Here is a 25,344-nt window from a genome sequence, read left to right on the forward strand (position 1 = left end):
AGTTTCAAGTTCTTGGTTCAATGGTGTTTCTCATCCCAGTATAAACACTAAATTTAACAGACATGCTGATTTAAACCAATATTATTCTCTTTCTAGGCATGTAGGTTTCACAATTCTGGGTTTGTTGTTGTTTGATTTTTCTCAGCATTCTAAAAAACTAAATACCAGAAAGTATCTTATTGTTGAGTATATATGGAACACACGATGTCCTTTTTAGGTAGCAGCAAGTGCTACAAGAGATAAAATACTTTAAAAGATTCACACAAGGTAGATGACTTTGTGGGGAAAACAAGAAAGAACTTTTTCATTACCTAGGAAGTGGTTGATGCAGAGGTTACGAAGAGCCTTGGGCATGTGGCAGATGGTTGAACAAAGAAGTCTGATGGAGAGCGGTTGCTCAGAGGTCTCACTTGATCCATTCAGCTCACTCTCATATTTAACACCATCCAGCAGGATATTGGCAACCTTCACCATAAGAACTCCCAGGTCAATAAACAGGTTAAAAAAAATCTAAATGACCTTTGAGCAAATCTACACTATATCACATATCTATCTGATCATCTGAAAGTGAAACTCTGCTGCTCAGCTGTTGATTTGGAGATTAAGAACAGTGCTAAGGATGTCCTTAAGTTCAGCCTTAGAACAAGTGATAAATAGCTCTGTGTTGCAGCTGTTGGTGTACTTGAAACTGTTCTAGAGCATTTGGCAACCACAGTCAGATGCTAGCACACGGAAAGCATCAATTCTATTGCACTTAATACAAGCTGTACCTGCACTTGGGTGAATCAGGTCCCTGAATTTTTAGAGACAGTGATGAAAAAAAGAGCCTGTTTTTAACTGAAACACATTATCATTGCTCACTTGATGCTTCATATCTACTTGCACAGTATATAAAATCCTGACCCTAGCAAAGTCTGCTCTCACAAAGTGGGAGAAAGTACAGCAACAGAAAAAAAAAAAAAAAAGAAAAAAAACACATACACAGAGGACAGTTTACCTCATCTCGGATCATAAAAAAATGGGTCAGCATACAGAGGTCTCAGACATTCCAAGTTATCACCAACAGCGGGAGGTGAGGTCACAGTCTTATCCCTGGGTAAAGAAAACCTCACCTCCCTGATGAAACCAGATGCAATGACTGCCATAACGAGAAGCTCATGGGAGAATCCTATCCCTGGCCCTATCTTGCAGGTTTTTCTGTGGAAAGGGAAGATACAGGCTCAATAAAAATGTGTTCTTTTCTGCTCTCACGTGGTAGCTTCCTAGGTGGTGAACTAGGGCTAAAAGTACCAACCTAAATTTCATACGGGGCCTGAAGGGAGGGGAATGCTCCCATTTCTGCCCTCTTTACAAAAGCAGATGACAGACTGCCAATCATAATTCATGTCCTACCCATTATTTTTACAATAAAGTCATAGCGGATATTCTGTTCCTATGGTGACTTTTATAAGTAAACTGTTGTGAGCAGTCTTTAGTGATCCAATTGCACACTAAACATTTAAAATCACAGAGATTAAATTAATACTCAGGTTTACATCGTCATACAATTGATTTTCTGGCCTTACCTGTTGGCTGAAAGTTACATTTCTTCTTCTGCTATTTTCTGGACAACGTCCCGTTACAATATCTGGAATGGCCAAGGTCTGAGGTCTTTTCAGGATACCTGATGACCGTGGCTTTATTGCATCCAGGGAGCCCACTGTTAGTGCCTCACTGTTAGGCCCCAGAGTTATGTTGCTCTCCCCTTGCTCCAGAATTCCATTTTCTTCTTGGTAACAGCCACCTGGTACCTGAGGAAAGCTGACACTGACAGGATGTCTGGGCAAGCTAGCTGGAAGTGCTAAGTAACTATTGTGCCCACCTGTAAAACAGTCTATAAGTACATTGTCAATATTTGAAGTCCCAAATGACGATGAAAATTCATTAATTCCTGTCAAGGAACTGTCTCTGCTGATAAAACTGCCATATTTGGGTGTGAGTGGGCTGAGAGGGGAAACAGGACTTGTAAAACTTGCATATAATTGAGACGAGTTATGAGAAGCAAAGTTTTCATTTACAGTCTCCTCAAAGAAGAGAGGTGGAGAAGGAGGGAGAGGAAGACTTGGACTCTTCATCACCTTTTTCTTCCTGCTGAAGGACCCTAAGGGTCTTTCTGGAATACTAATTAGAGTCAGGATAGTAGTGATGGTCAGTATAATTGAGGTGAAGACATAGATGACACGCAGTTGCCCTCCCACAGCTTTTCCAAAACTGGTTTTATCCCAATGTATTCCTCCAACAACATAACCAAAGCCACCTCCAAGACCTGGTGGAAAAACAGAGTCGAGATTACCTTTCCTAGACAACCTTCAGAGTCAGAATCAGCAGAGCACCATTTGTCTAACAATTCATGAGTAGAATCCAACGTGTTACCTCTCTTTTACTACTTAATCCCCTTTCAACTCAAAGGCAGCAATAAGCAATTATCTGCACCACACAGACATACCGTTAGAAGAACTCAGATCTACCTGTGTCCAAGACTGACCAAATCACTTCAGACATGGAACAAGCTCATTGCTCAGAGACATGTCAACAGTGTACAAAAGCTACCTCTATACTACTACCGATAAACAGGGAATTCTGAGGCACCGGATGCCACGCTCACGCCATTCATGTGGTAAAAGCCTTATGACACTGTCTTTCCTTTCTTACGAACACATTAGAGAGCACAAAAAAAGTCCCCTGTTGGAGAGGAAAACTAGACTAGAGTACTACAGCAATTAGTGAATGATATGTGCTTTCTTCTCTGATACGGCACTAAAAAAAACATTTCCCACACCTGTGAAAAGCTGAATCTCCTTCCTATAGTGATAATTTTCTTCCTGTAGGGCTATAAAAGGCACAAGGATCTTAAGACAAATAGTGCAGGACTGTGTCTCATTTGACTTCTGTCAGCTACGAAAGCCTTTTGAAGTAAAAGTTTGCTTTCAACCTTATTTATTGCTATCTCTCCAGGTATTCAGTTATGCTTATACAGGGAGAGACCAACGATTTACACTGCCTTCTCACAGAACAGCTTTTTTACTCAGGGTCCATGTCACCCAGGAAATACAAAGAAAGCATACCTGCTAACAAAGCATGGATGTTGAGGCCCCTGTCTTGATCCATTGGGCCACATACATCCATCATGTAGGCATGACTAGGATTGTCTGCTGAATCTGCACTGAAGTCCATGAGGACAACACCACAGACTGTAAGGATGATCCCCCATTTGTGGTTATTCACAGTGTCAGACAAGGCGTTCCCAATATCTCTGCCATTCAGCATAAGTGAGAGCCCAAGCAACGCACCTGGGAATAAGAACAAATCAGAATCAAACAATTAAACATTTGTAAGCAAGAGAAACTGTATCTCTCCATGGCTTATAGGATATACGTAATCCTTTTACATTGTTTAAGCTTACAGATGCCTGGATTTGTGGATGGAGAAAGAAAAACATTCCTGACCCTCAAAACATCATCTCTCTTGTTAACTATGAGAAGAGAGATGCTTTTGTGTGTGAAAGTCCAGCTGCCAGAGCATCACCTCAGTGCCACTCACCACTTTCTTCAGACATACAATACCCACACCTGAAAGGCCCTTTGTTCAGCTTAATGCTACAGGGATGTCTACAACTAGGGATGCTACAAGAGACATGCAATGCTTCTACTTTACATGTGTTATGCCCATCATTTCTAAAAGACATACCTATTGCTAAGACCAGAATGAATGGCCTTCTCCTCCCGAATCTTGATGTACATCTGTCACTCCAGGCCCCCAGCAAAGGTTGTAGCAAGAACCCTAAAAAAAGGTCATCACCAATAAGCAGATTTTTTCTATCACCCTGTTTCATAGGGGGGTTAAAACGGGCAGTTTAGAAGACAGTCAAAGGCAGGACACCGTGACACAGTGATATCCCCAGTCAGTACTAGTCACCCAGATGTATACAGTTTAGTGCCTGACATTTCCCATGTTAGAGACTGAATAATGTAATGCACCACTGCTCATTCAGGACTGCTATGACAACACAACTCAGTCCACATCATTAGTACAAAGGAGTTTGACATCAGGTGAAAAGTAAGAGTAGAAAAATTAAGTTCCTTATCAGCTATTTCATTTACTCCTGTCTTATATTTGAGATCCCCTGCTAAATTAGCTTGGAGGATAGCAGCAAGTAAATATTCAAGTTGGAAAGGTGCTTGTCTGTGAGTACAAACCTACTTCTGAGGCATATCCTGGAAACACAAGGACGGGCAGAATAGTTTCCAAGCAGTCATAACCTATCTTAGGGTTCTTCCTGCAGTAGTGAACATACTCCCAGCCTTGTCTCCGTGCTCAGGCAAGTGACCTAATGCCAATAACAGCAGCAGTCAAGTCTTTCATCATTGGAATATTTTGTTTCTTTCAGAAAATTCAACAGGAGAAGGCGACCCCACTCTGCGATTTCCACACACCCATGGGAACTGTTTCTGTATACTTCTTTTCACAGGGGTGTAAATGGATGCAGTGATCCTCTTTTGCCATTTTTGTTTTGTTTTTAAATATAAGAAGTTAGTATAGTAACCAAAGCTTACTCTTGTGCAAGATGTGAGACACTGAGAAACCGTTAAAAGAACAGACCTTTTGATCACGCCAGGCCCATTTCAGGCAACACAGCAGTAATTATTTCTCCATTCAGTTGTCTAAAATTATGTCTTCTTAACCATGACATCATATGGAATATACTTGTGAACAGCTGAGGCAGAGAAAACAAAATCATTTATACCCCTGCAGAGTGGAAAAAAAACAAGAAGGAAGAAACAGCAGAAAGAAAAATTACCTAGTATAGGGCTGATGAACCACACCATTCCATACAGTTGGTCTGGCAGACCCATCTGAAGCAGCACAGGTGTAACATAGGCTGTTTCCATGGCATAGCTGAACTCAAGCCCAAAGAGAATGCACCCATTAAATAGGAGTTCTAGGAAAGACCTCTGAGGCTGTAGATCCCCAAAGTCAATCAGATCAATAGGACATGGAGTATTTGGTGGTGGCGGCGGCGAAGGGCGAATGCATTTTCTCCTTTTTGGATGTCTCTTGAAGTTGTTGGCCCGGTGACTTATATGCTGCGTGACTGATCCAGAATAGCCTGGAACTTGCGACCTCCAGATTTCCTGAGAAGCCACACTTGGCAAGAGTGCAGCATCACTGACAGGAGTTGTTGCAGATGGTGGAATCATCACGAGTAGGCAACTGGAAGAAAAATAGCTCAGAATAAAATGGTTGAGCAAGGAAAACCTTCTTTAATTTTATTTACCAAAGTTCAAACCATTTCTGAACATTTCACATAATGTTCAGAAATGCTATGCAGCATGGTGGGAGGATGAACAATTTGCAGCTCCATACAGGCATCCAGTGACAGACACTGCACAATACAACCTCAAACACCTCACAGAAGACCACTGTTAGGTTAAATTGTCTATATATAGACATATATATGTGTCTATAATGGAGAAGAAAGAGTGGGATACACAAGAGATCTACCAAAGTACTGCTAACTTTGTATCACGTGTTTCCTCAAAACCGTTCCTCTTCATACCAAGATGAATAATATGCAAGAGATAACGAAAAGTACTAGTAATAATTGTAACAACACGCCATGTCAACTGCTATCTCACAAGGCACCCACACCAAGCTGCATTTTGCTAGGAAAGCTCATTATACACAAAATATCCTGAATAGACTAGCAGAAGGAGAACACATGGAGAGACTTCATGATGATGCCCACATGGGTGTTCACCTTAATACTATTCTGACAAATTACTGAAAACTTCTTATGACCTACATCTTTCATAAGCAGAGAGTACTTTCAAGAGTACCCTTATGAGCCTTCAGGGTGAAGCGACTCCCTCGTGATGAGAATTTGTTAAAAACTACAGGAAAGATACTAAAGCAAAGACATAGTGAAAAACCAACCAGAACCCAACAATGGTTGCCCTAATGACTTTTTCACAGAGACAGTACAATACAGCTGTGCTAGCACTCCCCTTCACCACTGATACATCTTGTCATTTGCACCAAGGGCAAAGCGAGTTGATCTTTCTATATTTTTTTTACGGTTTTCATCTCATACTGCATCCTTCTTTATCTTCCTGCTTTGCACTGTACATTAGGTCATTATTTGTACTGCAAAGGGATCGTATCACAATTTATAAGCAGCAATATCTTGGCAATTATCGAAAGAACCCCTCTTTGTGGTGCTCTGTGACTTTTTGGAATGAAAGGCTAGTACTGACAGCGTTTTACTGGTAAAGCAGAAAGCCAGCGTAAAGCTGTGAGCCAAGCCTGTATTCCTCACCGCCCATTTTACTTCACATTTGAGCCTTTCACCAAAGGCTGTTTTTAGGCCTGTTCTGAGGTGAATCTATCTGGCAATCACAACGGCTTCAAAGCAGGAAACTTCTTCTGCGTGGAGAACAATTAGATAGCGGTTAGCTGCAGCCTGCTATTCATAGCTACTTCTGATTTTTGACATCAGTTATATAACAACCGCGCATCTTCATCAGCAGCAGCTTGGAGACGCTTGCTACCCAGGCGGCCCAACGTTTGTACGTGCACCCCGCCTGCCAAGGGCAGGGGCCCATCGCTCCCACCGAGCCCCTTTTTGCTGAAAATCATCGTTTTATATACTTTAGCGAAGCCCGGTAGAGATTTTTCTCGGGCGGGCACCGACGGCTCCAAAAACACCACAAACGCCACCCCCGGCACCGGCGGCCGCCCGCTCCGCTCCCCTGCCCTGCCCTGGTCCCGCAGCCTCACCTCAGGCGGCGGCACCGGGCCCGGCCCCGGCCCCGCACCGCGGCTCCACCCCAGCTCCCGGGCCCGCGGCCCCCACCCGCATCCGGGCCGCGGCCCCGCCCTGTGGCGGCGGAAGCGGCCCCTCCCGCGGGGGCGGGCCCCGGGGCCCCCCCGGTTGCTCTGGAGCCCCGTGAGGAAGAGTAGGAAGCGAGGATAATCTTGTGGTGCTCAAGGAAAGGGGCAGAGGATGGTGGAATTTTTCTTATCGCCAGCGATTCCCGGTTGCATAATGTGTAGTGTTTGATTTTTGAAAGGCAAGCTGGGCGTTATGATGGTCAAGTCTTGGTCGATGTCAGTGATCCTGAACATTTATGAAGTCCAACAGCCATAAAAGAAGCCATAAAAGGCCCTGCTTACAGCACTCATTCACAGCACAGCTGAAGTTATAGGGCTGAAGAGGGGGTTGTACCTGGTCTAATTGAAAGTGGAAGCAAGACCCTTATCCTGTCCTCACAAATGTTCTTTCTTGAAGCATCACCATCAACAGTCACACCAAAACATTTACTGCTTTCTATGACAATGCCCTGTGCAAGCACATTGTTCAAAAAATAATCCTAAAACGCTTGCCCATACCAGCGTTTCACTTTACTTGGTGAAAGCCAGCAAGAAACCGTTCAAGCACTGGCACTGTTGTTCTGAAGTACTCACTGTATTTCACCTTTTCACCTCCACCCATGTCAAAATACTCATGCAGATAGACTAAACACAGATGGGAGACGTCAGCGTAACATCACATACATCTTTGAATAAAAGTATCATTCTGTTCTTTTGCTGCCATGCCTGACCACTACAGGCTTCTATCAAAGATGATGCAGGTTCCTCTTTTGACACCGTCTATTCCCCAGTCCTTCTGGCAGGTTTGGTATTGAAATGTTCCTCATCTGTCTGTGCTGAGCTTTTCCTTTCAGCTCCCCAAGCACAGCACTTCTGCAGCCTACATCAAACCAGCCCTGCCACACAGCACTTCTCAGCATTGATGTTAGGTGGCTGTCACCACATCAAAATACTGTCTTCTCCTGTCACAAGGTCTCACCCACAGAACAGCAGCCACTGCTCCACTTGCAGTCTATTGAGAGAGCAAACTGATTTTAGAAGCCAAATTCTTAAGTGATTAAAAGTATTTCTGTGGCCATGGAAGAAAACAGTAACATTCTTGTACAAAACAACCTGCTGATGGCATCCCTTTTATTCATATTTCGAATGCCACAGCCACTGGAAAGATCCTTCATGCTTCTGAGCAGCATAAGCAAAAATTAAGATTTGCTAGGCAAAGGATGAAGGGCAAGGGCTGGAAGGGCAGGAACAGGGGAAGGTCCAGCCAGGAACAGGTAAGAGAACATGAATAGGCAGGTCTGCCAAAGGGATCAGACAGGTAGGGCAAGAGATGGCTGTTGCCAAGAAGAGCCAGTCAGCAGTAGTTGGAGTAGCACCAGCCACCGCTCACCCAGCCTCTAATGCTCAGGGACAACAACTAAATGGGTTGTGGGACTTTAAGGAAGAAATTCCTTACTTTGAAGGTGGTGAGGCACTGGAACAGGTTGCCCAGAGAAGCTGTGGATGTCCCATCCCTGGAAGTGTTCAGGATCATGTTGGATGGGGCTTTGAGCAACCTGATCTAGTGGGAGGTGTCCCAGCCCATGGCAGGGGTGTTGGAATTAGATATTTAAGGTCCCTTCCAACCCAAACCATTCTATGATACTATGGCTGTCAGACCTCCCACAGCCATTTGCTGCCTTTTTTTGCTGAAGATCCAGAGGAAACCATCCCTTCAATGATGTAAAGATACCACTTGCTTTGTTCTAGTTTAACCCAAAAGCATTCAAAGAAGCAAGGTTTGGTGATGAATATGTACTGCTATGAATCCAAGATGTTTCCTTGTACCTTCTTTGGGTGCAAGATGGTTTGCATTCATTAAACCTTTTTGTTTGGTCTTTCTATGAAAGAACTTCTGACAATGTATTCATCTCTGCTCATTTACACCTTCATGCTAGGTTCACTGTTTCACTTGCCAACAGACATTTGCCTCTCTCAGTTCAGGACTACTCCTGTTTCTTGGAAGCCTCTACTAGTACCCTTGCAATACTTTTCTCTGAGATAAACATTAGCTCCAATCAAGTGAAACTCCATCAAAAAATTGGGTTTCAGGTCTGTGATGCCAGGTATTCCTTTTTCATTTTTTCTTCTTAAAATTATTTAAAAGCATGCTACAGTTAGGTGGCTTCACAGTATCAGTCAGCCAGACACCTGGAAACAGCAGTTTCTTTTTCAGGCATAACTAAACCATTTCTTTTGGACATACTAAGTCTGTATCAAAGAAACACACTGTGAAAGGTACTTGGTGGTTGGGGGCTGCAGTTTTAGGACATCCGAAGACCAGAAGAATCCTGAAGCAAAGATCAGTCAACACTCCGTGAGTGACCCAGAGGCCTTGTGAATCACAAAGTTTTTGTCTGCAAAGGATTCCACATACGCCCTCCACAAATTATTCTCCACCTTCTTCAGAACAGCAGACATGATGTTATAGAAGCAAAGAAATAAAAAACAACGAAGAAAAAATCCATAGTGTAGATTCTAGAACATCCCCAGAAGCTATATCCCCTTATGAAGAGATGGGTAAAAAAGGCTCTCAAAGAAAATGAAATGAATTTTAAAAAATAGCAGAAATAATTTCATTGAAAAGGCAGAAAAGTTACTTAATTTGGACAACTTTAATTTGCCTTCTCCTCAGTTCCAGGACAAAGGAGGTGGGGTGGCAGGGCAGTGGTTGAGGAAAATCCAGAGCAGCACAGGTTACAGTAGAATAACTGTCAAGCCTGTCTCGAGTCAGTTTGCACAATTTCTGAGTCAGTGATGCTGTCACATATTGGATAGCTTTCCTTTCCACAGCATGGAGAAGCACATAAGTTTCCCTGTGCCCAGAATGAAATGCTGCATATTTCTTCCTCTGTAGGAAGAATAAACAGTCTAGCTTAATGTCATAACCACAACCAGGGAGTAATACAGAGGAAAATGAATATCCTTTTCCTATTCCACATTGAAGGTATATTGCCTATGACGTTGAACACAGTGCAAATACAAAGTATGATACGAAAAAAAAAGAAGCAAGTTCAGACAGGGTAAGGCACATTTCAATAGTGCATTCTTAATGCTTATATGGTAAGAGGAGCTTACCACAAAGTATACCACCCTAGCTTCTTTTACATGTCAACTGAGTGGGTACAAGGAAGCTGGTGGGAGGCTAATACAATATAAGACCATAAAGAAATCTCATACATGCCAGTTTGCACAGTACCTGCATATCTGGCTCTTAGCATGTTGTCATATGACTTTAATAGCTTGGATAAATCCATTCCTGAATGTGGATTCACCAGAATCCTACACTGGCTATGTTAATGGATGCAATTAAATGTTTAAAAGGACACTTCGTTTTCTACTTAAACGAAAGAAGAAAATAACAAATAAAAAAACACAAACACCAAAACACCATGAGCAATGAAAAAGTATTTTACTACAAAATAAAAGTGGTAACAGCATTGATCTATCTGTGTTAAAAATGAGCTTTCAATCCTTTGAGGAAAAAAATATCAACATAGCAAACAACTACACAAGATAAGAACTTTATTTTTTAAAGAAACAAGCATCCATTTTCTGACAAATGCTATTAGAGCTCTTTGAAAGTCTGTACTTGCGGGGATATAACAAAGTACAAAAGGAGTTTGTATCCCATCTCATCCTTTCCTGGAACAGAGAAAATCCTCCCCTATTGTTTTTTGGTGCAAGGTAAGCCCGTGATCCCAAAAACAATCCATTAAGAAACAACTTTAAGGTGCTCCCCAACAAGTGTGCCAGGCAACTACAATGCACAGCACCAAACATAAAGCAGAAATACTCCCATTACTAACAAATGCACAAAGCATGGCATAGTCTTGGACCACAGTCCAGATATTATTGTAAAGAAATATTTATATATACATATTTTAACAAGCCAAGTCTTTAATAAAGAACAAATTTGGTTTTAGAAGAACTGAGATACTGTCATGGTATAAACATAACATCAGTAATCTGTCAGCCCAGACTAGAGTTGCTATACGAAACTAAAACAAGATTACACTGTCACCTTCTCAAACCTTAGAGCATAATTACTCAGTGAAATTTCACTAATGCAATGCTTCATTGAAACCATTCTAATGGTTTCTAGCACAGTGAGTGTCCACTAGTTTTTTTCTCTCCCCCGCCACTGAAATACACTTGATTTGACTCTTCCTTCAGTTCAGACATTCAATTTCCACAACAGTTGCCTAGTGGTTTGCTTTGCTTTCTGCAGTGACTGTCCAATAAGCATTTTTATTTGCTTATGTAGGACAAACTAGTACTGTCCTCAAAATAATGGGGGTATTTGCATGGCTCCTGCCCTATCCAGGGAGGAACACTCAATAGCTGGTCTGTTTCTGACAATGAATATACAACACAGTACAGAGAATGAGCCACTAGAGGGCACTTACAGAATTCAGAAAATTGAAAATGAATGTGACATCAGAAGGTTGCAGTCCCACAAAAATTCTTGAGAGTTCAAGTGATGGGCTCTGTATTTATTTCCTAACCAGTTCCTGTGACCAATACTTTAAGATATGAATCAACGGAAATAAAGTTTTCTTTACCAACCTCTATTGTACCAGCAACTGCATGAAAGTAGTCTGAGAAAAACTCTTATGAATCAATGCACATGTAAGACTGTATTGACTGGACACTTCTGGACAGACAAATGCTGAACAAAAGTGATCACTGCAAGCAAGTTTACCACATGCAATATTGGTGGTCTACACTGCTGGGTGCAGCTTTGGGGAAAGATGCACAGGAACATACAAAACAACGTGGCAAACTCACTGGAGTATTTAATTTCACTGTGATGCCTCAAGTGCCCCACACATTTCACAAGAAACAGAGACATCATTATGCCCTAAAAACCTTGCAAGCTTTTTCTTTTTTCCTCTCTCTCTCTCTCAGAAGGCGAGAAGCCACAGAAAGGTAGCAAGCAGTATGGCAGGAAAGCAGGAGTTAGAATCCCAGATGCATGAGCTTGTGGTCACCCACAGCAGGCACAGGATATATAAGAACTAAACTCAATTTTCATCTCAAGATGTAGCACAAACAGAGATCATTGTCTTCCCTGTTGAGTTACCTGAACAGCTTGATTCCTTGCTTCTCGTATGGTTCCTGTGAGCTCCCAGCCATCACATCCTGTCATTAGCAAGATCAAAGCTTTCTTGGCTACCAGGTGTCTTATTTCTGCAATTCAGTACACTTCTCATCTTCTACTGAAGAAGGGAAGCAGAATTAAAGCAGAATTCACATCATTAGTGAGTTCTGGAAAACCTCAAATCACCGCTTTTGTGAAAGCCAAGTGCAGGGCAGCACAAGGATGGCCTGGGCCACTGTTGTATTGAGGGCTGAAGGGAAGCAGCGACCAGGTGAAGCACCATACAGAGGGCGGACCTATAGCACCTGGTTCCAGGCAAGCACAGTGAACAGTGACCCACGCAGACCTGCCTTGCCAGCATTGCCCTCAGCAGGAAAGGCATGGTACCACGTAGCAAGGGATGCTGCACCAGGCTGCATTCTCTAGCAGCTGTGTAGCAGGGGCTTGAGGCTGCCTAAGCAGTACACAGGCAGATGAGGGGTATTACACGCTCATGAAAGAAAGTCAGTGGGACACTGAGCTGTACATGAAGGGCATTGCAGGAAGATGTCAAGTGCACCTGCCTTTTACTAAGCATTTATTAAAATTTTGGTTTATAAATTGGCTGCGTACCTTCTCTAAATTGACTTTGGGAGCCTATGGGAAGTGCTGTTCCACTTCCCTGTGTTTACCACAGGGGAAATGAGAAACCACCAGGTCCCTGGGGCTAATTACTTTCTTCAAAACTCAGCATTGCTCTGTGTTTCTGACTCAGTGCAGTGTTCAATTTTCTGCTGAGATTGTATCTATATCGCATTACAAGATGAGTTGCAATAGCACTTGATGTTAATTGCAGTGCACAGACTGCTCCCTTCTGTCCTTTATTCCAGCTATCAAGAAAAACCAGAAAGTCTGCTTCTGCTGTTTTTAATTTAGCCTCTTCCATCCATACAGACTGCCTGTCAGACAGGAGAGGTAGGGGGTGTCATCCCCATTCTGCCTGAAAGCGTCTACCAACAAGGCAGAGACTACAAGGATGTCTACATGCCATCCCAAATGATCAGTTACACTGTAGAGACAGACAGATGCTGGGGTGTGGTACGGCTACTTGGTATAAACAGATACAGACAGGCACATTAATATTCCTGGATGGTCCTGGAGCTGATCTAACCATCCCCCTTGCATCTCTCTTCTCATACACCAAGGCAGAGAAAAAGGCAAAGATGAAATAATAGAAAAAAAAAGGCACCCCTATGTCACTCTGAGTCTCACTGTCTCTTTCAAGGCCTGTCTGTCTTACGCACCAGAGGAATCCTCAAAGCAACGGAGTACAGACGTGTACAGACTCCCACAGAACACAGAAACAAGCAGAAGTTGTGCATCCTGACTTGACAAGTGTTTATGGCTCAGCAAATTCTCCTGTGGGAACTAAAATTGCATTCATTTGCTGGGTGATGAGTACAATTTACCTTTCCCTGGTAAAAGGTAATTTTAGCCATAGTCAAAGGGATAATGCTTTTTAGTATCTCATCCTTACTTTCTTCCCATCTCAAAAGCCCATCTCTGACAGCTGTGTTCCAGCACCCTATCACGGGACACAAACATTCCTGAGATACAAAACATTTCCTAGCCTACTGTTTCCTACTCTCCATCATGAGCAATTGTGATCTGTCATTTCAAGTGTTAACAAGCATTGCTAACTATCAGGCATCACTTGCTCTGCATTATATTTGCACAGGGTAACAATAATGACTTGTATAGCGCTCCACACTTTCAAGGCAGCATATGAATTGCATTTGAACAGAATTGAATAATCAGTTTACTGGAAAGCAATGTTCACAGAACAGCATTGGAGGTTTTGGGAGATCTTTTGAACACCCTCCTACTAAAAGGAAGACAGCCTTACTAGATAGCAGACCTGTGTCCCATTTCCAGAAGAGGCTATTAGTGGACACTTGAGTAAAGAACAACAGATTGCTGCTATTCACTAGCCTGCTTTTTGCTACTTACTAGGTATTTACTTTGGTATTAAATTTGTTTGGTTCGTTCAGATAAGTCAAAGTATCTAATTTCTGCTCATTTCTCACTCAAAAAATGGTTAAAGGCCCATTCCCCGTTTGGCAGGTCATTCTCATCCCTAAAAATGTTGTCTATTCTCCCCCACCAGCAATAAAGAAACTCCTCTGACTAGAGTGCAGCCAGCAACATGACGTTTGCAGCCTGGTATTGCTCTGGGGTTAGCCTGCATTTTCTTAGGAAAAAAAAGGGAAAGGAACAGAACATTATGTCCCATAAACATTTGCTAAAGCTCTTGAGCAAGATAAATGGAACAGGTAGCAAACAGTAATCCAGATTAACCAGCAGCAAAGGCAAACAAAGAGTATGCAAAGGTTTCCTGTACGTTGCTTGGATGACATTTCTATGCTGAATCTGATACACTGATACAATTGATCTCTCCAACAAGAGCTATGACCTTTGGATACAAAATAAGAAATTGGGCCTCAAAGTAATCTAATTAAGAGACGAAATGCACCTGACTGGTAGTATTTTTTCATGTGTTAGCGCAGCATCAGCTACAAACCCTGACAGAAGATTTCTAAGAAAGGATCAGGAAGGAAAGTTATATTACATGGACTCCCCACGTTCAAAGTTGATCATCAGAAACCTCTATTGTAACCTTCTTCTATGGTCAGTCGACTGAAGTCATGATCTCCATGTCAGCTAACATATGTGTTAGAACAGCTGTTTACCCCTGACTTGCACAGAGCACACACCTATGTAGCAACATAACTATTACGTAACAGTAAGTCAAACTAAAACAAGTCAGATTGCTTCATCTATCAAATGTGTTGACAAGATTTTTACTTCTATCGCTTGGTAATATAATTGCTCAATTAGCTCCACCTGAATGCCTTGGCTGTGGTAGAGGAATGTTCCCTTGCAGGTCATGGTAAATCTGAAGATAGAAGGCAAGTAAACAACACAAAGGTAAACAATTTCTCTACAGCAAACCAAATGCATCTTCCAGTTGTACTTTCCTTACTGATCTGCTCCTTGCTCTACTGTTTTAGTACAGAACAGGCACCCAACAAATAAAACCAAAAGAGCGGTCAAAAACAGTAACAGAGGAGGCCACCCCAGTGAGATCTAAATCCCAAAACTTTCATAGCAGATTCAAACCTTACATGGATATTTATTTTTGTATTTCTGACATTCTACAATACGCTAATTTAGGTAATCTCCCAATTGACAGGGCTTTTGAAACATCTGCTGCATCACTGTGCATTATACCATCTCTTTCCTTCAGCCAAGAGGCAAGTGGAAAAGATGCCAATAAAGTGGTGCTTGTTGATCATCCTAGAGCAGAGTGGATCTTATATTATGGATCTGCACATCTCTCTCATGCATCAACAGACCATAGCATAGAGAGTTTGGTTGCAATAAACATGGACTGTAAGTAGGTACAACTTGCTGGGCTTTATAACGAATACTTTAGACTTGACGAGAAAGTAATTGCTTCTGCTGCAGAAGGTGGCTCTCCAGCAGAGCCAGAGCTCACATGAAGAAAAATCTAAAGGCATGAAAATAAAATCACTGAAAGTAGGCTGAAGCCTAATTTGGCCAAAAGGAACACAAATCTGATCTCGTGGAACCATGTGCATCACAATATCTCTAGGGAATCTGCTCTCTCTCTCTCTCTGGTCTGATACCTGCTCCAGGACACATCCTGCCTTGTGATCAGTGATCTCAGGATTCCCCCCCCCCCCAAACCACCCCACCCCAGACTAGAAAAAGCTGAGGCTGACCCAGCATCTCCACTGCTGACTCAAACCAGTAGCCTTCCCCTCAGCTAGCCCTGCAGAAGGGAAAAGGGTCAAAGCAGGATTCTTCCTTTTCACTCAAGGCCTGCAGAAAAATTTCCTAGACTGCACGTGAACTTTAACCTTTCAAGTTTTGCTTTTAATGACTAAGTACGTGAATGGAGCAACACATCCTTTACATCCATACATAACCCAAAGGCTGTAGGGAAAAGCACTTAGCACAATGGACTTTGTGTGTGATGTCAGCTATACAGAGTACAACAAAATCACTGGCTGATTAATTAAATACTGCAGTTGTATCTAATATATGGACAACCTATGACTATTGTCCCTTTGCCAGCCAGGGCAGAGGTCAGGGAATGGAAAAAAATAGATAGAATTTCTGTTGAAATCAATGTTCAATTTTTACCAGAATGTCAGATGATACTTTAAGAGTTTTGGAAAAAGCTGTAAGTATAAATCAAATAAGTTTTATTCTTAGTGTTCTGGATGAGTGTGGGTTTGGGATTTGGGGTCAGATCATGAACCTTCTCAACTCCTGTCATGTGCTGCTGAAAATTTTAAGTGTAAAATTTAAAAATTACATCACTTAGAACACTTTTGGTTCCTGATAATAAAAACATTGACTGAAGTATGCAAAATTTCAGGACTAGGTGTTAAATATTTTTCCAGATTACTGGGTGCAAACATATGGTGTGTACGTATAATTGCTTTATTGATCTTCTAATCTCAATAAATTTATCTTGACAGGAAAGCACGAGTGAAGTGAACCTAGATTTAGAAAATGATAATCCAAACTGCAGGACTGATTTAACGTACCAGAATTTTTCATGAAATTATTACTGAATAATGAAAAGCAAGCAAAAGTACAAGATATCCCTTAGTCTATACAAACATGTAAACCTTGCCTATTTCTAAACATACAAGTGGTTTAGGTTTATACAAAAGAGAAACAAACTATTGTTCCACTTTTTATAGTGGAGCCCTGTTGAGGGCACTCAGCAAGACTGCAAATACATTTTTCATGTATTGTATGCCAACTTAAGTAACCCTTGCTGTCTGAAAAATCAAATATTTTCCCTTAAAATCAGACAGACATCCAGATTCACCAAATCACACACACACTGCATAGGCCAAACACAGATTTTTAGGATCATCTGCCAGCATGCTTGAGAGCAGTTCAGAGTTATCAGAGTCTGCCACGGGCCATGGAGATAGAACAGAACTCTGACTTCTCAAGGTCTTTTCTAGCTATTCCTGCAGCCATTCAATGAAAATGGCACGAAAAACCAGCAAATCCAAAACTCATGAAAGACGCGCTTCTCATATGTCTTCAGATACGGAAGCAAAAAAGCCAAAATGGGATTGGAAGTCTACATCTAGCAATGGTCACAAAATGGAAAAGAGATTACAATTTAAGTCAAAGACAGTGAGAACTCAAAAAGAAAAACATTCTTCAGTACATGATCTCTATTTAAAATCTTCTCCTGAACACCGTCATTAAACCCCTAGCCATATTATCATTTTAAATAGCTCCTTCAAAACTCCATTTGTGAACCTCTCCCTTTTAGTACTCCTTACGATCACCACAGGAGCTCACATTAAATCATTCTGCAATGCACCTTTCCTAAATTCCTCCCCGAAACCATCTATTAAACAGGCAGAAGTGAAATAGAATTTACTCAGTGATTACTGACCCTCTTTGCTTTTATTTAGGAAGCAGTGTCTCTGGAATTCTTGGTCATTAGAAATCATCAACCTGCTGATTCTGCAAGTACTCACCCTGCTAGAAAATCCTGTTTCTGCCTCATGCCATGCAAAGTCTGACTGTATATTCCTTTGACCTGAAAAACAAGAAACAAAGGTTCATAGGCAAACCTTGTGCTACCAACTATACCTGTGGCAGGAAAAGATGCATCTCCAGTGATCAGAAGTTATAGTTAAGATACATACTTTCTTGACTGGATCCTATAAGTCAGGCTAGTTCAAAAGAGGATAATTTAATTAGAAAATACTTGTCCTTTGTACGGCATCGACAATGTTGGGAATTCAAGTTTAATGAAACCCAGAAAGGAGATTGAAAATAGCAGCCACTATATATAATCAGCTAGGAAATATATAATGGAAGTAAGATGCAGTGATGGAAAAGTTTCCAGCAAAGATGATCAAAATTATTTAAATATATTAGAATAAAAAACAAACATAGCAATCTATAAAACATCTGTAATTATTGGATTGCCATTACTATATAAATAGGGTAAAATCTGCCAACAGTAATACAGAAAAGGTAAATATTTCTCATATTTCTCAGAACTGCAAGATGATGTATATTCTCAACTCAGATTGATATCAGTACCAAAGGTAAAATATCTGTGAATCAGCAGTCCAGAGTCCTGAGATGTTAGAAGATCGAATTGCTGACATTCAACCTCTGCAAGTCATTAAACAATAAGGAAACTTCACAGGTCCGAGAGAAAGCTAGTCTCTAAGAATATAAAACGGGACAACACAGGACTAAGAGCTCTACATCAGTCCAAAACAGGGGAGAAGGGACTCACTTTCTGGAAAAAAAGGGAGGTCATTCCAAGAGCAAGCAGCTGCTATTTATGCACTGCCTGGCAGACCAAGCCATCACACTCCTGCCAAACTGGTTTAGCTTCCCAGAACGCCTCAGGCATCAAGATTTTCACCAACAGCCCTAAGAAATGCTCAGACACCCTGCATTTGGTCAAAGATGCACCACAGCCATCGACTGATCGGAGCACCTGTATCAAAAGTTGCATGGTTTTGTTCAGAGATGAATGCTGAGCTAGGGGAAGATGAGGTGGGGAGAACGTGGTGCTGTAAAACAAAGTAGCAGTACAATAGGATACTGGTGCAGAATCATCTCTTAAATGCTTGGAGACAATAGCCAGGAAACAGCTAAAATACATGCAAGTCTGCACCATGGAAAATTGTTTACTAAAATACATGAATAGTTATAATAGTCAGGAAGAACCTGGGAGACCTTGGGAGGAAAGATGAAGAGACAAAACAAATTGTGAGTTATGGGCTTCAAGTACAACTTCTCTAGTGGCAAAGGAAACACTGACATGGGCAGTTACAGAACTTAATGCAAAAACAATTTTAATTCCAAAACATTCATGTTAAGGAAACAATATAGCTTAATGTATTTGGGACACAATCAGAAAACAGCATTTAGGATGGTAATTTTGCCTTTCTACTCCACCTAACTTATAGAAAAGTCTCTAGAACTTCAACATAAAAGATAGAACATTCTGGACAAACTTGATAATTATTTTACATATGAAATGTGTTTCTATTCCATTCTTTGAGATTTTATCATGCAAATCATGCAGAAATGGGTGACTAACCCTATCCCATCATCCACACAGTACAGAAGTGCTTCCTGATATTTAGACAGAACCTCTTGTGTTCCAGTTCACCTCTTATCCTGGGCACTGAGAACCACTACAGAGAACATGGTTTCATCTTTTTTGCACCCTCCCTCTAGGTGCAAAGGTCCTCCATGAGCCTCCTCTTCGTCAAGAGGAAAGTCCCAGCTCTCAGCCTCTCCTCACAGGAGTGGTGCTCCACTCCCTTTGTCATCTTGGTGGTGGGTTCATCTTGGTGGCTGGGTGGGTGATCTCTCTGAACCTGCTGGCAAGGCTTTGTTGCTTAATGCAGCTTGGTAGAAAGCCTCATAGGTCTGGTGTTCGAAATCTACTAACATTGTAAGTTCTTTCAGATCGCAAGATCATGCGATTTTAAGCTCATTTCCATGCTTATAAAGCAGTTGAGCTGACCTAACATGAATACATAGGCTGCCACAGGAAACTGAAGCACTACCAATTACCTGCAATTGGATACCGTTTTTCACAGAAACATTACAAGATGCTGGCAAAACGCAGATATTCACTTTCGGATCTATTTGCTGGTTGGCAAATTAACCTTTCACTTCAGGCTGCAACCATCCACCAGCTGACCTGCTGCTGGTTAAGAGCGATCCAAGAAATAACTACCCTGATGTCACTGCTTTCCTGGTTCTGCAGTTTGTGATTCACGTTTGCACCCCCGTACTCCCAGGCAGGCAACACCCGGCTCTATCCTTGGAGCTCTGATACATGCTGCTCCACAGCAGCTCTCCTTTCAGTCAACAACAAGCTCCAAATGCCTCAGGAAATCTCAGCAATAATAAGAGTTAACAAAGACTGACGAAGTGTTAGGGAAAAAAAAAAAAAAAAAAAAAAAAGTCTTCTACTTGGGATCTGGAGGAGAGGAGTGTGCATAGGGAGATGGCATTTTTCGAGGGAGGAGATCCCTTCCTGAGTGATGCTGTGGGCACTACAGGAAAAGCTGACATCTTAAACAGCAGCATACTGCCTATCAGGACACCCACTGCTTCCACAGCACCAAATGCTCCTTTCCCTCCAGGAAATTGTGTTAAATACGATGAGCCTTCAACACTTAAAGGGAGTTAAAATTAATTCATCTCTAGACTGTCTTTCTACTTGTAACATTTACTTACAGGTACAGCAGACATTATTTTAAAGGCATAACAAGATGTTCTTATTAACTATATCTGGAAATATACAAGGGTCACTGGTAGTACGTGAGCAATATCCAAGTCTTCTGCAGCAGGAGATTATGCAGGCTTCAAAATTATGAAAGGTCATCACAAAGCACAGTTGAAGGATAGTATGAACTGGTAAACATGGAAGAAGTAAATGGACTACCTACCATCTGAGTCAGATGAACAGTAAGTTCAGGTAAATTTATCGCATTTTAAAATCATATAATGGTTTGGGTTGGAAGGGACCTTAAGGATCGTCTAATTCCACCCCCCTTGCCATGGTTAGGGACACCAAACTTGTGGTTTTATTTATGCTGAGAACCTTTTAAAGAGGCCTACCTCAGCTAGAAATGCACGGTCATGGCAGTGCTGTGAGCTCAAGGAAACCAGTTGGAAGAATTTCTTGTGTTTGTACAAGGAACACCTCTTAGCAATTCCACTCTGGAACCAAGACATCAGTACAAAAAAATTATGCCATATCCAATCTCCCACCAAGCCCCATGGCAGCTTTGAGGAGTTCAGCATTGCAAAATGATTTCCTATGCTATAAGCAAAATACTTTTGAAAGGAATCTGACTGTGGGCAATCCTCAACAACCCTGCTGCACACACAACACTTCCAGGGACCAAGAAACATACTGCCTTTATTTCTGCCTGAACGTAGGACTCACTAAATTAAAGGCTTGCCTTTCTTCCACTGTAGCTCCATTAGTGCTGCCAGTAAAGAGAATTTATGCAGAGAGAAAAGGGACTGACATTTCTTCTACAATAAGGCCAACTGCCTCAGCCTGCCACATTCAATTAAATGTTTACTTCTTCGTTTCACAACTCAACAGGAAGTGGAAGGTCAGAGAGGCCCCATTGCAGAACAAAGAACCTGTCATTTAACTATTCACCTCAGACCAAGATTCCAGTGGGAGACTACTGCTTTCCTTTCCAACCTCCCTTCCTCCAGGAAACAGACACGAGGTAGCAATTCTTCCACTCTGGTTTCATTCCCTAGAAGAAACTGATCCTAAAGATCCTAAAAGAGTAATATTGCCAACATTTGTTCACTAAAACTGGTTAATGGATAAAAAGTAATCTCTTGAAACTATCCTTAAAGACTATGTTTTTTTTGGCACGCTTGAAAATGACAGCTATAGCAAAGATCAAGTTGGAAGCGTGCAGAGCTTCCTGCAACAAAAAAACTTCTCTCTACTTGAAATAGTGAAGACTCTACCCAAATTCAGAGTGCTTCAGAAGCCTCATTTGCCAGCATGAAAGTAAAATAAAAACAACTGTTTTAATATGAAAAGGACTGTTATTCTTGACTTGTTAGGAATAGACAAGCTGTGGTTTCGCACTGAGTTGAGAAGCTATATATTCATTTGGAAAAGCCTAATTCACTCAGCCACCTAATCTGTTAAAAAATAAAATAAAATAAAACACCTCTTAATCCACACATTTTCTCTCCTTGTTCAACCAGCAACATGATGAGAGGAAGAAAAAAATAAATCACTGAATTTAGCCAGTGGAAAGATACACAGCAGTAATCAATATAATATTTTCAAGAGGAATATGCATACATCAAATAGAAATCATGCAAGTTTCAGCTAATTGAGTTCTGTGGTAAAATAAATGTGAAATATTGAGCCCTGGCATGAATGTTGCTCTGATGAAACTTTGACCACATTGCTTCTGATGATCTGCACAGCCAGTTACAGGGACACAGCCTTGGATGAGCTGAGTCATACCCCTGCAACACCCCTTTCTCTTCAGTGACTACCAAGAAAACCGACAGCCAGCTCCAAAGCAGAACTCTACTTGGACAGGCAAATCCACCCTGCTGTCTCTTCCTAAGCACAACATGCAGTTCACAGATAAATCAATGACCACAGGGCTCTAAGAGGCTGCTGTCTCTAAAGTCTGGGAAATTTCATCTTCTTCAAAGGCCATAACTTCAAAACCACAAAATAAGACCTTTTCCTGCATACACAGGGAAATCACAAAACTGAGTAAAAACAAAGCAAAAACCCAAACAGAAAACAAAACACTGCTGACTGAGCAGACAGATGTTAATCAAACCTTCCACCCTCAGAGCTTTTTACATATAAAGGAAGCAATACTTGTTCTGGAGGTGGTTAAAAGCATGGGAGCCCCATTCAAACTGGAAATTAACCTGTACACCTTTCTGACATTGCAAATGTGTATTCAAGTCTTGGTATCATTAAAGAAGCTAAATAAATAAATAAAAATGTACCACTGACCTAAGACAGCAACAGGATTAGGCATATGCCTGGAAAAACACAGACTTCTTGAGGACTATGCAGTTTATAACTAGCTAGACACATAACTCAGTGACGCACTAAAGAGCCTTGGACACAGCTCAGAAATCTCTGTCACAAAACTGACCAGGACATGTGTGGGTCAGATATTCTGGCCACAAGTACTCTCCTTATCACTGGATTTGACCTTTGTAAATCACAGCAATCCATACAAGCAGGACTCCTCTAGGTAATGAGGCAAAGCTCAGCTTTTTGCTGTTTTTTTTTCATTCCCAAGTCAATATAACCACACGAGCAAAGAAAACATGGGATACAAACTACCTTGTAACCCCATAATGTCCTGTTCAAACAGCATTTTTAAGCTGTTCGGAGACTGAAATACCACCACCGATACTCACAAATGGATAATACAATACAGCGTGCCTTAAAAATAACATTGCATTCAGTTTTAATTCCACTGAATTAATCCGTTTTACAAAATGGGAAACGGATGCAAAAGGGCTATTACTGTACTATATTTCTAATCTTGTATTATGTAAAAAAGGTACTGACCTTCCGTCACACAAATAATGCAAATGGACTTAGAGTTGACATTGTATGCATAGTGTCACCCTAAGATCACGTACAGCACTAAAGATCTCATTTTCCTTCAGACTGAGTCAGAAGAGATCTCTCTCGCACACAAAATCTGTCAGGCAGATTTCTTTCTTGGAATGTTGGACAACTGCCATGTTACTTAAGAATTGCACACTATTCAGTCTCTTGGCTAACACAGAATTTGAATAGAAATAACCACAGTGGTTTGTTTTGTTTGCTTGTTTTGTTTTAAGCACTTACCATCATATTTTGTTCTTAAAAAAAAAATCAAAAAGCCAAGCTCCCTGCTTTAGATACTTATGTCTACTTGTGTGTTTCACTTGGCTGACTGTACCTACAGCTTTTTGGAGCTGAATCATTACAGCTTGATCGCACCAAGTAAATGATAATGACTCAGTCTCATGCAAACAAGCGGGAAAAAAAATATTTAGAAGAGCCTCACTGAGGTAAGTGGGCTGTGCTCCAGTAGGACACTGCTCCTCATCTTTAAAACCTTCTTGGAAGGGAAAATTGAGAACATTCAGCAGCAGCAGAACAGAACAAACATCAACTGTATTTTGCATAGAGCTTGAAAAAACTCCGTTTCTGCAGAGTACAGAGTGCTCATTTTGTGGTGCAGACTACATTAAAACGAAGACTACAGTAAGGACACTTCTATCCCTCTGTAACAGTCAGCACAGCAATTCAGGCTGTAATGCAAAACCTAATCTAATATAGCATATGTATGTTGAAAAAGAAAACAAAAATTTGTGTTGGAAGGGACAAAGATCATCTAATTGCAACAACATGAACCATCATCACCCTGTTCCAAGGAGCACACACAAACCATTCCCATCCTTCCTGATGGCAAACTGCCTGCCTGAGCCTACGGAGGCCACAGGGACTCACTGAGTGCCTCATAAGAAATAAATCACCACCGCTGTGGTTTAACCCCAGCACATAGCTAAGCAACATACGGCCACTCACTCACTCTCCCCAGGTGGGATGGGGGAGGAAATCTGACAGGTGAAAGTGAGAAAACTCATGGGTTGAGATACAATATGCTAGGTAAAGCAAAACCTGCATGTGCAAGCAAAGCAAAGCAAAACAAGGAGTTCACTCCCTGCTTCCCACCGGCAGACAGGTAGGTAGGTATTCAGCCACTTCCAGGAAAGCAGGACTCATCGCACAGTTATTTCTTGGGAAGACGAATGTCATCATTCAAATTATTGATTACAAGGATGAAAGTTATCTACCATTTGTTAATAGCTAGCAAAGAATATGGGAAAATACTGTTAAAACGGAAGCTATACCTATAAAGTTCTTCTAGGCATGTCATGAGCTTGGTTTTTTTTCCATTCTTAGGATCTCACCTGAGCATGACTAAAACAATAGCGGCGTTAACCTGCTTTGTAGATGCTAAATACTGCCATAAGATTGAACATCACCCAGACAACATGTAATTCATAGACACGCACTACAGTCATTTTCTGCAATGCACATTTTAAGCAATCCAAATTTCATATTTCCTAGAACTTTACTCCTGTTCCGTCTTAATGCCTTTTCTTTACAGTAAATGGTTCATGACAATATGTGGGTGTAATCTGGAAATAAAAAACTCTTCCTCAGTCACAAATATGCTATGTGCTGAGAAATTCACTTCATTACTCATGCATTCCCAGAAGAGACTAGATGGACTTGGGCACAACTATAAAACAGACTCTCTATTAGTTTTTATATGGGGATTATTTCTTATCAGCAGGAAGGGAAGCTTTATCTGTCATAATCCATCAAGAGGACGATGTGGCCCCTGGCATGACCAAATCATAGTAAAACTACTCTTGAATAAACTTTCAGATTGTAAAAACATGTTTGTGAATCTCAGCACAAGGACATAGTGCTCTAAATTCTTATATTTATGGGATCTAGGTTCATCCTATTACACTGATTCATGCATAGCACTACATTTTCAACCATCTTTAGTAACCAGCGTGACGGCAGTAAACTGATCCTCTTGATAATACCTGGTGTTTAACAAAATCTGTTAGCCAAATCTGGTTACACTTCTTTGGCATGA

General features: G+C 41.3%; 1 protein-coding gene across 7 annotated transcripts in view; it reads right to left on the reverse strand.

Moving 5' to 3' along the window:
* Positions 1 to 25,344, reverse strand: part of SLC45A1 (solute carrier family 45 member 1) — a 43,568-nt gene that overhangs the window by 1,629 nt on the left and 16,595 nt on the right. The window contains exons 1-7 of one of the 7 annotated variants that reach the window (XM_021275510.3): positions 17,635 to 17,649; positions 12,035 to 12,170; positions 4,838 to 5,250; positions 3,727 to 3,819; positions 3,105 to 3,329; positions 1,566 to 2,305; positions 312 to 465 (exon numbers count right to left, since the gene is read on the reverse strand). In XM_021275510.3, coding sequence (XP_021131185.2) covers positions 312 to 465; positions 1,566 to 2,305; positions 3,105 to 3,329; positions 3,727 to 3,819; positions 4,838 to 5,250; positions 12,035 to 12,087 — 1,678 coding nt within the window. In that variant the 5' untranslated portion in view covers positions 12,088 to 12,170; positions 17,635 to 17,649. Of the gene's footprint in view, positions 1 to 311; positions 466 to 1,565; positions 2,306 to 3,104; positions 3,330 to 3,726; positions 3,820 to 4,235; positions 4,367 to 4,638; positions 4,662 to 4,837; positions 5,251 to 6,816; positions 6,927 to 12,034; positions 12,171 to 17,634; positions 17,697 to 25,344 lie in introns of those variants that run through there. The other 6 variants (XM_027443362.3, XM_027443363.3, XM_027443364.3 and 3 more) reach the window with 6 other exon arrangements.

The sequence above is a fragment of the Anas platyrhynchos genome, chromosome 22 (genome assembly GCF_047663525.1).
Source record: "Anas platyrhynchos isolate ZD024472 breed Pekin duck chromosome 22, IASCAAS_PekinDuck_T2T, whole genome shotgun sequence".
NCBI lineage: Eukaryota > Metazoa > Chordata > Aves > Anseriformes > Anatidae > Anas > Anas platyrhynchos.